This window comes from Heteronotia binoei, chromosome 1 (assembly GCF_032191835.1).
Source record: "Heteronotia binoei isolate CCM8104 ecotype False Entrance Well chromosome 1, APGP_CSIRO_Hbin_v1, whole genome shotgun sequence".
NCBI classification, from domain to species: domain Eukaryota; kingdom Metazoa; phylum Chordata; class Lepidosauria; order Squamata; family Gekkonidae; genus Heteronotia; species Heteronotia binoei.
The window spans coordinates 31,468,954-31,485,665 of record NC_083223.1 but is presented as its reverse complement, the minus strand read 5'-3'; the positions used below and the strand labels follow the sequence as shown (position 1 = coordinate 31,485,665).

The 16,712-nt window shown below is 45.1% G+C and overlaps 1 protein-coding gene across 3 annotated transcripts in view; it reads left to right on the top strand.

The window, feature by feature from the left end:
- SIL1 (SIL1 nucleotide exchange factor) overlaps positions 1 to 16,712 on the top strand; it is a 132,610-nt gene that overhangs the window by 102,118 nt on the left and 13,780 nt on the right. For all 3 annotated transcript variants that reach the window (XM_060232977.1, XM_060232984.1, XM_060232972.1), the window contains one exon: positions 14,478 to 14,642. In XM_060232977.1, the coding sequence (XP_060088960.1) occupies positions 14,478 to 14,642 (165 nt within the window). The remainder of the gene's footprint in view (positions 1 to 14,477; positions 14,643 to 16,712) is intronic.

The window sequence follows — 16,712 nt, the reverse complement described above, 5'->3', positions numbered from 1 at the left end:
AGAGAGGCAGCCAGGATCCTGTTGCAACTCAAGCATCCTTGCTCTTAGAAGGGCCAGAATCCTCTCAAAATTCAGGGCTCAGGGAGCGTCTTGCTTGTGAGCGTGCCGCCCTCCTCCGATCCCTGAGGTCCTGACGGAGGCGGTCACGCACACGCGCCACCCGAGAGGGCGAGGCAGGGGAGCTGGGATCTTCTCCAGCAGGAGGCAGGGGCACTGGTGCAGGTGGCAGGGGCACGGTTTCTTCTGCAGGCTCAACTTCCTCTGCAGGGTCCCCAGCACCCATGACACAAGGTTTTATTTATAGTATTGTAGCTGGCGTGGCCGAGCCTTCTGTGCAAGCGGTGAATGCACCTGCTGTGCGGCTGTTTATTCCACACCGTCTGTGTTCCCCACTGTCTGCACAAGCTCATAAACATTTGCTTTTAATACACCCTTAGCCAGCCTTCTACCCGTTTTTAAGATTTCACAGCCCTTATCATCAAACATTACTGTGAATCCAGCTGTTGCCAGGACTGAGATGCTTAACGTTAAGCATCCGGAAGAGCACGTTACACACAGCACGTTACAAAAAGTATGATTAAGTCCAGGAAAATGGACCGTGCCTTGGCAAAGCACTTCTGCCTCCCGGCCATCAGCTAAGCTTACTGTTTTTTGATTAGCTGGTTTGCTGTCCTGCAGTTGGTCTTGCTTGCAGCAAAAGATCTGTGTAGCCCCAGAGTCAACAATCCACGGCACACTCTGCAGCCCCAGGCCAGTTCTCGCCAGAGTTGCCTGTGGTGTCCTTGAAGACTGCTGCCGGCTCTTCCTCTGCTGCTGTTGAGGACAACTCCTTCGCAAATGCCCGAATTGATTACACAAATAACAGCGCTTCCTCCGCACTTACAAGGCTCTTTCCTCCTCCTTGGCTTGCCAGCTGGAAACAGCTCCCACAGACTTCTGCTTGTCTCCTTTGCGGTCAGTCTGCTCCTTCTTGCTTTCCAGCTGCCTTTGTTCCTCTGCCAGGAGTTTGCCAGTCACGTAAGGCAAAAATAGCTTGTCGGCATCTTGCCCTTCAAACACTATCACCAGCATATCATATCTCTCATCCAGAGAGCTCAATATTAGGTAGACTTTATCTTCCTCAGCCACCGCTTTCCCTCTCCTTCTAGCTCTTGGAAACAAATGGACATACCGTCGAGGTGGTCCCTCATCGACTCCCCGGCCAGCATACGTTTCCTGCAGAGCCTCTGAGTCAGGGATATCAGCGAGCCTGCTGACTTCTGCACATACACAGCCTTGAGAGCTTCCCAAGCCTCCTTTGCTGTCTGGTGCCCACGGACATGCACCAGCTGGTCGTCTGAGACGCTTAGTATGATTGTGGCTAGAGCCTTTTGGTCCTGAACGGCCTCTGCCGGCGTGGGATCAGCGGGAGGAGCTGACACACAGTCCCAAAGCCCCTCTCTCTTCAGGAAATGCTCTAACCTTAACGACCAGACGTTGTAGTTGGTAGTGGTGAGTTTCCCCACCAGCACGGTAGCTGCTGCTGTAGCCATTCTGCTCAGACTCCTTCCTTCAGCCACTGCTGGTCTCACCTCCAAGGCAGCCTCTGGAGCAACTCAGCGTCCTTTCTTCACCACCTCTCTCAGGATTTCTAGGCGCAGCGGAAGCGTGCTGGGCCCATAACCCTGTCGATGCGCGTAGAGCCCAAGAGGGTGATCCTTAGTGACGCAAGAATGAAGGTTGCACACAGTAGTTGTAAAACCACTATATAAATTTATTTACACACCAATCACTCTCCACTCCGACAATATGCTCCGCTGCTCTCCAATTTCATTAACCCACACACACCAAAGTGTGTCTGTACATTTATACATTGAGCAGCCAATCAGCAACTTGCTGTGTCATGCTGACTGTGCTGGCTGATGCAATATCCCTAGCACCCAGCCACCTACTGTCATCTAGATGATCTAGCCTCTAGCATTGGTTTCACTTTCCCAGCATGTGCTATAAGCTGTCACTTCTCTCATATACAAGTGACAATCCCAAGCCCCCATCAAGCCTCCTGTGTCAGGGGACATCAAGCCTGAGTCTCCCTTGGAGTTTCACTATCATGGGACCCCTCCAATTGTGTTATTCAGGGGGATCACTAGAGATACGCTCCACAAACCACCCTGAGCTCGAGTCACTGAAATCCAGAAGTCGATTGCTATCTTTATTTTAAAAATTTAAAATACAAAGGTTTTTTTTAAAGGAGGTAATTCAGAGGCATGCACAGATGTCTATACAAAAACATCCGCTGCATTTTCTTCACTTCTGTGTCTCATGCCTGGCGTTCTTTTTTCCTTTGCAATTTGACATATCTCTAGCTGTAAGGTTTTGCCCAAGTTCAATCATGAGGCTCCTTAGGTTGGTTCAAAAGAAGCTTTTAATGATGAGGCTTGAAGTACACACTAATGACTGCATTGTAAGATCAGGTCTTGCTAGACTGATATGAACGGGCAGAACCTTGACACTTATAGGTTACAACATAACAGCTCCCTTTTCCCGTGCCCACTAAAAGTCTTTTAAATTAATATAAAGTTCCTTTCCCATGCTTCAGTGCTATTTCTAGTCAAGGTCACATTCCACACACTCTTTCTAGTTCAGTTGGTCCCTACCCAGGGAGAGAAGATTAGTGGTGTCTCCCAATGCTCCTTTTCCACCAGCAGGCCTGGAACATCCCACAGCATACAAAATACTAAATGGCTACAAAAATTAATGGAGTTAGTATTCATGGATACAATCACAATATAGAGTTAGTACCTCATATAAAGGCACAGGCAACAACATGATAATAATGGAGCATTAATAAGCAAAGAAAATAATACCAGTAAAATCAACAGCTGTAACTGTCAGAAACTTGTTCCTGACACTGGCCAATTAATCAACATTGGTTCAGTACAGTAAATCTCCCCCTAACCCCACGCTTAAGCTTCAGGTAAGTAGGACCTGTCTTGCCTTACATTTTAAAAAAATAGATGGACAGTTCTTCAATCAAATGCACTATTTGGGTTTTTTTAGTAATGTTTTAAAATGAACAGAAAACGGGGGGTAGATGGAAGAAGTAGGTTATTGACTGGTGATTTTTAGCCAATTGGTGCTGTGCACAGCTGGTTTCTGCAGAATGAGTTTTCTCTGAGCATATGAGAAGATTGTGTGACTGACCTGAAAGAAGTGAGGGGCTGTTCTATGATGGACTCACTGCTAAAACTTATGTATTCCTGCAACATCCTTAGTTGTGGCAGCTGCTGTAGGCATTTCAGAGGAAGGTACAAGCTGAAAGGTTTCTCCTGTGGGAGAAGGGACCCTCAGAGACACAGAGGTGGTGAAAGTGTCGCTCTGCAGTGGGAGGAAAAAACTGACAAAAATCCTGCCTTCCCTTAGCAGAAATTCTGCATGATTGTGGAAAGTGACCCTTACTTTCAGTTCTGTCAGTACCACTGATGACAATGTGGTCTTTCAGTAATATAACTGTTACCTGGCCACAGGTCTAGAAAATGTTCTAGAGAAAAATTCAGCACTGGACAATTTTCCATTTTGGAAAACTTCCAAATCCTGTATTTTTCCTATGGAAAATTTTTGGCTCCACATTTGTTAATATAGAAAAAGACTGCAGATTTATACCCCACCCTTCTCTCTAAATCAGACTTAGAGTGCCTTACAATCTCCTATATCTTCTCCCCCCACAACAGACACCCTGTGAGGTAGGTGGGGGTGAGAGGGCTCTCACAGCAGCTGCTCTTTCAAGGACAAGTCCTGCGATAGCTACGGCTAACCCAAGGCCGTTCCAGCAGGTGCAAGTGGAGGAGTGGGGAATCAAACCCAGTTCTCCCAGATAAGAGTCTGCACACTTATCCACTACACCAAACTAGTTATTGAAGAACTGTCTATTTGTCTATTCTTGTTAGGGCTATTGTGCTGTAAATGAATAATGTTATAGGGCCTAAACATAATAATAATAATAATAGATTTTATTTATAGGTTTGTGGGGCTGCCTAAAATTCTGAGGTGTGATAGCTGGGGAACTGCTGTTTGTTTGGTCTTTGTTTGGTCTTTGTTTGGTTGAGTGGGCTAAAGGAGAAAGAGATGGAGAGTGATTGAGAGTGATTGCTGCTGATTGCTGAGGAGTGCCTCTGCTCCACCCTCTTTGCATTTTAAGCTGCGCCTTGCCAAAGGCGTGAGCCTTTGGCGCGAGCCGAACGGCGAGAGCTAAAGGGCTCTTGGCCTGTGGCTCTTCGCCTGGGGGCTCCCTAAGGACCAGGAACCCAGATCCCTGATTTCCTTGTTCTCCCAGTAAGGTAAGTTGACCCTCCAGAAGGGGAGCCACTTAAACAAACAGCATTTAAAGAGGACTGTATATTTTAAAATATATATATATATCATGAAGATAGAATGTCAGCAGGGGGTTGGGGGCTTTCCAGTGTTTTGCACTGAGTGTCACATGTACGACTATCTGCCCAAAGGACAGAAGTCTTGGGTGTGTGCTCGATGCAAGGAGCTCCTGGTCCTCAGGGAACAAGTTCGTACCCTTGAGGCCGAGGTGACTGCCCTGGAGATGCAGAGGCGGTCAGTTAGACACTTGGGGAAGACTCTCGGGGGCATATGAGATGAGCCCCACTCTGAATGTAGTAGCCCCGTTGGTGCCAGAGAGCGTGAGGGTCGAGAGGGAACAGGGCACCATGCTGAGGATAAGGGGAATGCGCCCTCAGAAGGGACCTCTTCTTCGGTTGGTAAGCGGGAATCCTTTCGCACCAAGGAACCATCCCTGGGCAGGGGAAGAGGGGGGGGTTTGGTAGTTGGTGATTCGATCCTTAGGCAAGTAGACAGCTGGGTGGCGAAACCGTGTACTGACCATATGGTGACTTGCCTGCCTGGTGCGAAGGTAGCGGACATTACGCGTGTAGTAGATAGGCTGATAGACAGTGCTGGGGAGGAGCCTGTGGTCGTGGTGCATGTTGGCGCCAACGATGTGGGGAAATGCAGTCGTGAGGTCCTGGAGGAAAAATTTAGGCTGCTAGGCGGGAAACTAAGGCCAGGACCTCCAAGGTAGCCTTCTCAGAAGTGCTACCTGTTCCACGTGCAGGGCAGGAGAGACAGGCACAAATTAGAAGTCTCAATGTGTGGATGAGACGATGGTGTAAGGAGGAAGGGTTTAAGTTTGTTAGGCACTGGGATGCTTTCTGGAACAAGTGGGAGCTGTACAAAAGAGACGGTCTCCACTTGTCCCCGGATGGAACCAGGCTGCTGGCGCTTAAAATCAAAAAGGTGGCAGAGCAGTTTTTAAACTAAATCTTGGGGGAAAGCTGACAGGAGATGAAATGTCTCTGGTTCGGGAGGACTCGTCTCAAAGAGATGAAGGGTTGGCTGCTATTTTCCTACCGGGTAACAGACCAGAGTTGTCCACTGTGATGGCGACAAACAGTATGGACTGTCTGCCAGAGTCTCGAGGCGGCAGGAGGAAGGTGGCAGGCCTAGCTTGCCTGGGAAATTATAGATGTTTGTATGCAAATGCTAGAAGTGTTTGAAGTAAAATTGGTGAATTGGAATGTTTAGTGTTGGGAGAAAACATAGACATTTTGGGAACTTCAGAAACTTGGTGGAATTAGGAGAATCAGTGGGACACGGTGATTCCTGGATATAAGTTATATCGGAAGGATAGGAAGGGAAGGGTTGGAGGTGGGGTGGCTCTGTATGTCAGACAGGATATATGGTCCAGTAAGACTGAGGTCAGAGAATTAGATTCCCTTCTAGAAATGCTTTGGGTTGAAATAGAGGGCCCAAAAGGAAATTTAACTATGGGAGTTTGTTATCACCCACCAAATCAAAAGAGAGAGGACGATTATAATATGATGGAAGGCTTAAAGATAGCGGCTAAATGTAAAAACTGTATCATAATAGGTGATTTTAATTACCCGCAGATTGATTGGGTCAATATGTGTTCTGGTCGAGAGAAAGAGATTGAGTTTCTTGATGCTCTCAATGACTGTGCTATGGAGCAGATGGTCTCAGAACCTACCAGGGGTGGGGCGATCCTGGATTTGGTCCTAAGTAATGCCCAAGACTTGGTGAGAGATGTAAAAGTGATTGCACCGCTTGGGAGCAGTGACCATAATGTTATTGATTGCACCGTTTGTATAAATAGGGAGTTGCCCAAAAAGACCGCTACAACCACGTTTAACTTTAAAAGGGGTAAATACACTGAGATGAGGAGGCATGTGAGGAGGAAACTGAAAGGAAAGTTTAATATGGTCAAAACCCTTGGGGAAGCTTGGAGACTATTTAAAACTATAATCCTAGAAGCTCAGATAAAATACATACCACAAGTTAGGAAAGGCACAAACAGGCATAAGTAAAGGCCTGCATGGTTAACAAAGAAAGTAACAAGAGCTGTAAAAGATAAAAAGGACTCCTTTAAGCGGTGGAAAACCAGTCCAAGTGAGATTAGTAAAAGGGAACATAGGCTGTGGCAAATCAAATGCAAGACTGTGATCGGGCAGGCAAAAAGGGACTATGAGGAGCATATTGCAAAAAACATAAAGACCAACAATAAAAATTTCTTCAAATATATTAGAAGTAGGAAACCAGGGAGGCAGTGGGGCTCTTGGATGACCATGGGGTAAAAGGATTACTGAAGGAGGATAGGGAAATGGCTGAGAAGCTGAATGCATTTTTTGCCTCCGTCTTCACTGTGGAAGACGAGAACTTTTTGCCCGCCCCAGAACCACTAATTTTGGAAGGGGTGTTGAAAGACCTGAGTCATATTGAGGTGACAAAAGAGGCGGTCCTACAACTGATAGACAAAGTAAAAACTAATAAGTCACCGGATCCGGATGGCATACATCCGAGAGTTCTGAAAGAACTCAAAGTTGAACTTGTGGATCTTCTAACAAAAATCTGTAATCTTTCATTGAAATCTGCCTCCGTTCCTGAGGACTGGAAGGTAGCAAATGTCACCCCCATCTTTAAAAAGGGTTCCAGAGGAGATCCGGGAAATTACAGGCCAGTCAGTCTGACTTCAATACCGGGAACGTTGGTAGAAAGCATTATCAAGGACAGAATGAGTAGGCACATTGATGAACACGGGTTATTGAGGAAGACTCAGCATGGGTTCTGTAAGGGAAGATCTTGCCTCACTAACCTGTTACATTTTTTTGAGGGGGTGAACAAACATGTGGACAAAGGAGACCCGATAGATGTTATTTACCTTGACTTCCAGAAAGCTTTTGATAAAGTTCCTCATCAAAGGCTCCTTAGAAAGCTTGAGAGTCATGGAGTAAAAGGACAGGTCCTCTTGTGGATCAAAAACTGGCTGAGTAATAGGAAGCAGAGAGTGAGTATAAATGGGCAGTCTTCGCTGTGGAGGACGGTAAGCAGTGGGGTGCCGCAGGGCTCGGTACTGGGTCCCATGCTCTTTAACTTGTTCATAAATGATTTAGAGTTGGGAGTGAGCAGTGAAGTGGCCAAGTTTGCGGATGACACTAAATTGTTCAGGGTGGTGAGAACCAGAGAGGATTGTGAGGAACTCCAAAGGGATCTGTTGAGGCTGGGTGAGTGGGCGTCAAAGTGGCAGATGTGGTTCAATGTGGCCAAGTGCAAAGTAATGCACATTGGGGCCAAGAATCCCAGCTAAAAATACAAGTTGATGGGATGTGAACTGGCAGAGACTGACCAAGAGAGAGATCTTGGGGTCGTGGTAGATAACTCATGGAAAATGTCAAGACAGTGTGCGTTTGCAATAAAAAAGGCCAACTCCATGCTGGGAATTATTAGGAAGGGAATTAAAAACAAATCAGCCAGTATCATAATGCCCATGTATAAATCGATGGTGTGGTCTCATTTGGAGTACTGTGTGCAGTTCTGGTCGCCGCACCTCAAAAGGGATATTATAGCATTGGAGAAAGTCCACAAAAGGGCAACTAGAATGATTAAAGGGCTGGAACACTTTCTCTGTGAAGAAAGGTTGAAACGCTTGGGACTGTTTAGCTTGGAGAAACGTCGACTGCGGGGTGACATGATAGAGGTTTACAAGATAATGCATGGGATGGAGAAAGAGAAAGAAGTACTTTTCTCCCTTTCTCACAATACAAGAACTCGTGGGCATTCGATGAAATTGCTGAGCAGACAGGTTAAAACGGATAAAAGGAAGTACTTCTTCACCCAAAGGGTGATTAACATGTGGAATTCACTGCCACAGGAGGTGGTGGCGGCCACAAGCATAGCCACCTTCAAGAGGGGTTTAGATAAAAATATGTAGCAGAGGTCCATCAGTGGCTATTAGCCACAGTGTGTGTGTGTGTGTGTGTGTGTGTGTGTGTGTGTGTGTATATATATATATATATATATATATATATATATATATATATATATATATATATATATATATATATATATATATATATATATATATATATATATATATAAATTTGCCACTGTGTGACACAGAGTGTTGGACTGGATGGGCCATTGGCCTGATCTAACATGGCTTTTCTTATGTTCTTATCCCGCCCTCTCCGCCTAGGCAGGCTCAGGGCGGCTAACAACATGTCCACACAACAATTATACAAACTTTTAAAATCAACATTAGTCTTAAAATCATTCTAGTTTAAAATTGACAATAAATTAACAATAGGCATTTCTGGTGCTATGCTGTCAGTTGGCATGATGGCAAAAGTCACTGAAGCGAATCCATCAATCATTCAATCAGCAATCTGCAAAGGCCATCCTGAAAAGGATGGTCTTGCAGGCCCTGCGGAATTGGTCAAGACTCCGCAGGGCCCGCACCTCTTCCAGAAGCTGGTTCCATAGGTGTGGAGCTACGATAGAGAAGGCCCGTGTGTGGGTGTTCTGCAGTTTTGCCTCCTTTGGTCCGGGGATAGCCAGCTTGTTCTTCCCCGCTGACCTCAGTGCTCTCTGGGGCTTGTATGGGGAAAGGTAGGCAGGTCCTCGACCATATAGGGCTTTAAAGGTAATAACCAGCACTTTGTAACAAACCCGGTAAGTAACTGGCAGCCAGTGCAGTCCACGCAGCCCCGGCTGTATGTGCTCCCACTTCGGGAGCCCTAATAACAGCCTAGCCGTCGCGTTCTGCACTAGTTGCAGCTTCCAGGTTCGGCACAAAGGCAGCCCCATGTAGAGGGCATTACAGTAATCCAATCTTGAGGTGACCGTCGCATGAATCACTGTTGCCAGGTCCCGACGCTCCAGGAAAGGGGCGAACTGCCTTGCCTGGTTCAGGTGGAAAAACGCCGACTTGGCAGTGGCTGCTATCTGGGCCTCCATTGATAATGAAGGCTCCAGCAGGACTCCCAAGCTCTTGACTTGGTGCGCCGCTTTCAGCGGCACACCGTCAAAAACCAGGTGTCAGGCTCTGTTCATTTACAACATTGATAAAAGCTGTTACTAACCGTATTGATCAATGCCTAGAAACGCTCACTAACATAGAGGCCGGGGTAGCAAGGAGGGAGGGTGGAAAAGTAGAGAGTAGCTTCCCAGGAATATCAAAGGTTGCCAAGGTCTCTTTGAAGTAGACAGTATGTGCCAGATTCTCACCTCCTCTCCAGAGGCACCAAGGACATTGCCTCTGGGAAATGTAACCACCAACTGAAGAGATAAAGGGGGGGGGGGAGCATTGGGAAAAATCTCACATGCAAAAAGCAACCTTTTGATTTGGGAAATGAGGGGTAGGAAAGATTGCTTTGATGTAGAATGTTAAATGCCAATGATTCGAGCTGATCTCCATCAGGTCCAATGCCTTTCTAGCTGGAGTAACTCTGAAGTATCCAATAAATGCAACTTTGTTTCAAATACTAAGTCTGCTTACTTGTGAGCTTCAATGAACCCACGCCTGACACCAGGAGAGGTATTTCCCTCCCCAGAGCGCCGTGGTCCACGCAAAGGACCTCTGTCTTCGTCGGGTTCAACTTCAACCCACCCAGCCTAAGCCAAGTTGCCACGGCCTGTAATGCCTGGTCCACATTCCCTGGGATGCAGTCAGGTCGGCCATCCATTAGCAGATAGACATGGCATATGGAGCCAGGGGCATATGGAGCAGGGACAAGCCCCAAGTGCTTGTACATGGTGTATTTGCCTTATTTTGCTCACATTATGTTACTTATTTACATTTGAATCAACAAAACTTTTCAGGAAATTGTCTGATTCAATTTTTTCTCAGAAAACCCATATCACTGCAATTACCAAAAAGTGGTTTCATGCGTGAAAACCTTATAATTTACAGAAACTTCAACCACAATCTCTCTTTCTCTGTGTCCCTGGCCAAGTCTTCTCTGCTTTACAGTGTACAGTTCAAACATTGCAGTGGCAATTATATATGGTGGTTCAGACCTTATTTTGGGGTTCAGAGCTTTCAAACTCTCCTCAGTGTTTTCGGTTGAATTCACAAATAAGTCACGAATAAGGAATGAATAAGGAACTAGGAATAAGGAACCAACTTCAGCCTCCTGTGGTAACTGTTACTTCAAACACCAGTAATACTCTAATGGTGCTGCATACACAGATAATGATGGCAACTTGGGTGTTCTCATTTATGGAACTGAATCCTTCTGCATCACTGAAGGTATCACTGAATAGTATTAACTGAGAAGTGAAAGTACATACAGGGCAGTTCAGCAGGCCTCTAGTCTTATTTTCAACTGGAAATGTCACTCTGAAATCATGTCTTAATGAACGTTTTTGACAGAAGCCTAAGCCATCATTCCTAAACCACAGGATCATTCCTAAGCCACAGAGATAATAGGTCACTGTAGCTTAATTAAACCTGAGGACAGACAGAAAGCCTCACCTCTCCATTTACCATTTTCAGTCATAGGGCTCAGTTCCCTCACACATTAATCCCAGGATAGATATGAAAACATACTTTGATTCATCCCTGCTTGGGAGTTAAGCAGCCCAGGAATTTAATTAGAGCCACATCTTGTGTCTTCAGCACACTCATCAGGCACCTAACGGAATACTTATTTATTAGTGTTATTTATTTAATTTCTATACCACCCTTCCCCATGAGTGCATCTTGTGCTTATATCTTTTACCCAAGTGGTAGACATGCTGGCAGTACTTACGTCATGTTTAAATGCAATGCAGCCTTTTTTTGGTTGAACATCCTCAATTTATCTTAAATCCAGATGGGTAGTTGTTCCATTGCTGCAAAAAGTTAGATTCTAGTCTATGCAAATTTATGCTAGAATAAAAATGTGTTAAGTCTTTAAGATTGCTTCAAGACTTTGTTCCTCCCAGTAGTTCTTGGTATTGTTGGGCACTGTGAGTATACCAGATTTTTTGTTTAGCTCCAGGAATCAAAATATTGGTAGCAAGAAATGGATTTGGTTAGGCAAAGTTGTCAGTACTGACAACCCCCATCCATACACCAAATTATTGAGAGTATGCAAAGACTGTCATCTCCAGTCTCATCTAAAAACCATTCCTGAATACCTGTAGTTGTTCTCCTCCCTCTGTCCTTAGAAGTTCCTGAGGAGAAACTTCTAATGATGTTGTGTCTTCGCAGAAGTGAAAAAGATCACCCTTTATTTGAGTCAGGCTTTTTACAAATGATATGGAGACAAGACCGCTGTGAACTCTTGAGTATTTGCTTGAGTTTGAGAACATTATTATTTTATTGCTCAATGGAGGGTCTGCAGAGGTTAGGAAATTCTGTTCAGACGTCAGAAAGGAGTACTATAAATTGCAGGAAATCATTGAAACTGTTAGTAGAAATTCTCACGCAGCTGCCTTATACTGAAATGGACCATCAGTCTATCAACATCAGTATCATCTGCTCAGATTAGCAGTAGTTATCCAGGGTCTTGGGCAGAGGTCTTCCAATCACCTACTGTCCAATCTTTTTTTTTTTATCTGGAGATGGCTTGAACCTGGAACTTTCCTGCATGCCAAGTAGATGCTGTGTCATTGAGCCATAGCCCCTCCCCAGGGGTTGATTGCCCCAGTGGTGTTGGACAGTGCTGTCAACTCACATCTGACCTATGGCAACCTCATAGGATTTTCAAAGCTAGAGATGTTCAGAGGTGGTTTGCCATTGCCTGCCTCTGAATCACGTTCCTGGTATTCCTTGGAGGTGGTTTCCCATCCAAATGTTGACCATGGATGATCCTGCTTAGGTTCTGAGATTTGATGATAGCAGACTAGCCTGGGCTATCCAGGTCAGGATGCTGATGGCCCTAGCTTACAGTTGTTCAAAGAACCTGTCCTGATTCTCACAGGTACAATAAGGTATTGTAAGAAATACTTATGGATTTTCACTTTTACCTCCACATGAAACAATCATAGGAAATGTTCAAGGTATGTAAAAAACAATAGCCGGGGGTCCTTAATGGAATCCTGAAACTCCACCCATTCACTTTGATCACTTAGCCCCCCCCCCCACTGATCGTAGGTCACAACCCCAGTCCAGTTCCTACAAGTTGGAGTACCAGCCAACCAACCACCACCTCCTGCTGAATGGCACTGATTGGAGCATTAGACTAGGGTCTGGGAGACCTAAGTATGAATCCCCATTCTACCATGGAACTTGGACTCTGGCTGGGTGACATTGGGCCAGAAATACACTCTGTGCCTCACCTACTTCACAAGATTATTGTGAGGATCAAATGGAGGAAAGGAAAATGATATAAGCTATTTGGGTCCCCACTGGGGGAAAGCCAAGGTATGAATGAGCAAAATAAATACATGGAGTCTTTGTTTATCTGAGCAGTGTTATGGAGTTCCTGCTACAACCTCTTCCCTTCCTAAAATCTGCAACAATAATCCTCTTCCCCTTTGTTCTCTTTATGCTTATGAGAGGTGGAGTCCAATTAGGAAACTACTTTCCTGCAGTGCTGAGCTCATCTAAGGCAGGCTTTCCTTTGGGAAGGGTTATCAACTGAGATACAAGATGACTGGGACCCATCCACAGTGCCTTGTTCTGTCCACTAATCAAACAAGAACAAAAGCCATAAAATGCCTTTTATTAGGACCTACCAAACATACACAAAACACTCTGTGAGCATTTGAGTTTGCCAGCCCTCTTTATCAGGCTGGATGGTACCAAACATTAAAAAGACAGAAGGCAGATTCCTCAGGCCATGATCTTGCCTTCTACCCATCTCTCTTTGTAACATCCAGCTTGATGAAGAGCTCTAGTGAACATGCAAGTTTGCACAATGTTTTGTGTACATTTAGTTGGCCTTATTTTAAAAAATATTACGGATTTTTTTTTTTTGAAATCTTTTGTGGACCACTAAGACAGTACAACTTTTTCCGACAGCCAGTGAAATATCTGCACCAGGTTTTTCCCCTCCCCACCCCCATGCTGTGATGAAATAGTATTCACAGGAGTCTGATCCTGTTCTGGGATGGAATCAGTCCTCCTGTTGAATATGTGTGTAAAGTACTCTTACGTTGCAGCTGACCTGTGGCGACCCTGTAGAAGAGATATTCAGAGGTGCTTTGCCATTACCTGCCTCTGCTTCGAGACCCTGGAATTCCTGGGTGGTCTCCCATCCAAATACTAACCAGGGCTGACACAGCTTCTGAGATCTGACAAGATTGAGCTAGCTTGGGCTATCCAGATGTGGGCAATTGTATGATTTATTTACCCCCTTAATATAAGCTGCCTGTTACTTGAGCAATACTATGCTGGGGTTTCTTAAAGAAAAAAGGGGCTTTCTAGACCCTTTTTGCCAAAAACAATCTACACCATGCTACCACTGAGTTAACCTACTGAAAATAGCAGTGGATGGTCTGCACCTGTCTCTTTGCTTGCCTGGCATTTATCAAAACCAACACCCATCCAATCAAAAGGAAGTGGGAAAGAAGCACCTCACACCCCTGGTGTAAAGAGGTTGCAAAACATCCAATAGTATTGCAGAATTCTGCATCCCGAGTTGTTACCCCCTTAATATCAGAAGAGAATTTCCAGGAATTCCATCTGCTGAGCCCAGTTTGAAATAATGCCTCCCTGATGCAGATTGACCACTTAAGTGAGAATTAGGCCCTGACAGTCCATGAAAACAAAATGGTGAAAATGTAATAATATGATACATTGAGTTAATAGTTGTGTATCAAACCCGTGGCGCAGAGTGGTAAAACTGCAGTACTGCAGTTGGAGCTCTCTGCACACAACCTGAGTTCGATCTCAGCAGAAGCTGGTTTCAGGTAGCCAGCTCAGGTTGACTCAGCCTTCCATCCTTCCGAGGTTGGTAAAATGAGTACCTGGCTTGCTGGGGAGGAAGTGTAGATGACTGGGGAAGGCAATGGCAAACTACCCCATTAAAAAAGTCTGCCATGAAAACGTGTAAGCAATGTCACCTCAGAGTTGAAAACGACTGGTGCTTGCACAGGGGACTACCTTTACCTTTTATCAAAAGAAAGGCTGAAGTTGTTCAAGAAATATGCGTAAATGGATCAGAAAGATTATAGACTCATAAGTGCATGCTTCTGTTTATTCCCAGGCTCTCTTTGCTTTGTCATCAATACTGAGAAACTTTCCTTATGCCCAGCAGCAGTTTCTCAGACTTGGAGGACTTCAGATACTCAGAGATCTCTGCACAGAGAATGGGATGGAGACCCTACACATACGTATTGTGACGCTCCTCTATGACTTGATGGTAGAAAAGGTAATTTATGATGCGTGACAGACATCAGGACCAGCATGACTGCATGGGAATGGGTTGGATGTCAGTGGTGTCACAAATTTCATGGGTATTCCCTTGTAGCAAAATTAAGCACCCTTTTTTCCTGTTGCCATCATGTCTTGCAGTGGCATAGGGAAAACTAACATACTAAGTTTCAAGGCAAAGAGCTGTAGAAATCTTTCTATTAACCTTGTGACTGATCATGCCACAAAGTCATATGAAAACAGTTAGGCTATGAAGACAGTGGGCTTCGTTATTGGACCCATCTCTACAGAGCACCAGTCCACAAAGGGCACTGTACAGCAATGCAAGCAAGAAAGCAAGGCCAGCCAGATGTCTAGAAACACTGAGAGCTCAAACAGATGATACACAGGAAAAGGTCTGGATCCCTCCTTAAAATATGAATTGCAGATTGGTGCAGCCTCACCATGCGAGGGGGTTTAGTCGGTCCCCTTCAGCTCAGTTTTACAATTTGATTGGTTACCATACTCTGTTAGCATTTTAAAGCAGAAAATATATCACATGTATCTTCTTTAAAATTCTAATTGCAGAGTAAGGGAGCTGGCTTCAGACTGAGACTGTGCAAAGTTTAAAGGATTAAACATCCTCTCCTGTCCTGCACAGCCTTAAGACAAATTAAAGCTACGCTAACCTACAGTTTGCATTTCATGGACTGACTGAGGTGCATGGTTCTCATCCACCATCACACAGTCATTATTCATCTTCCCCACCTACTGTTTCTTTGTTAGTTTCACATCGGAACCAGAGAAGTGCTTATCTAGCAAGTGCAAGTGCCCAACATAATTCTTCCTGTCTCCCTTCAGTTTGGAGAGGATGTTACAGTGCTGCTGCGTAACTGACAAGGGTTTATTGTCTGGTGTCTGGATGGCCTAAGCTAGCTCGATCTTGTCAGATCTCAGAAGCTGTGTCAGCCCTGGTTAGTATTTGGATGGGAGACCACCCAGGAATTCCAGGGTCTCAAAGCAAAGGCAGGCAATGGCAAACCCTGGGAAGCTCCATCTGGGGCCACTATCTCAGTAGGAAATGATCCATATTAATTAGTTGGATATGGGTGAGTTGCTGTTTCCCAGAATCCCAAGAGAGAAATCCTTCACAAGGGTCCTCGAGGGTTGCCTTTTACATGCTACTCTTGCAGCAAGCTGTAAAGTTGAATTCTTTCTCCTGAATGCATGTCTCTTTTTACAGAATATTGTTTTCTGAATTCTCACTGGTGGTGGAAAGTGTTGAGAAATCACAGCTGATTTATGGCAACCTTGTAGGGGTTTTAGAGAACAGACATTCAGAGGTAGTTTGCCATTGCCTGCCTCTCCATAATGACCCTGGACTTCCTTGTGGTCTCCCATCCAAGTACTAACCAGAACTTGACTGTGCTTAGCTTTTGAGATCTGATTAGACTAGGCTACCCTGGGCCATCCATGTCAGGGCAAATTTTATCTACTGTGATGTTTTTAGGTGTACCTCAGTTTCATTTCCCAAGCAACAGCTCCCCACTGGAAGTCTCATGTAACTGTAAAAGTTGTAGAAAGAATGTCATGATCCATATTCTGTTTCCTGTCATATTTTGTTTTGTGTTGTTATCATGCTATGCTGAATGTTATGCCTGTGTGCTGGTCCAGTGAAGGTTACTGAGACTTGCCTATGGAGCTGTTACTGAATGCCTGAGAATGCGGGAGCCTTCTTGTACCATCTGGCCAAGAATGACTTTAGTTTCTCAGGCTGAGATCTCTGTGATCTGTGTTGTAAATAGGCATTTGAAGTTGTTGCTTTTTTTTGCCGGGTGGGGGGGGGGGGCTGGAGAGAAGCCCGCGCTTTTTGGAATTACTTATAACTGCCTGCGCTAGTGGCTCTCACTTAGCTCAAAGCCTTTGAAGAGAGAAATACACACCTGTAGCATGGCAATAATGATTTCCTATGTCTTCATGGTTGAAGTCTATCGGAGTGTTACTTGGCAAAACCTCACATTTTTCCTGAAGTCACTACCACCTCACACCTGATCTAATTGGAAAAACCGAGACCTGAGCTATTGCAGAT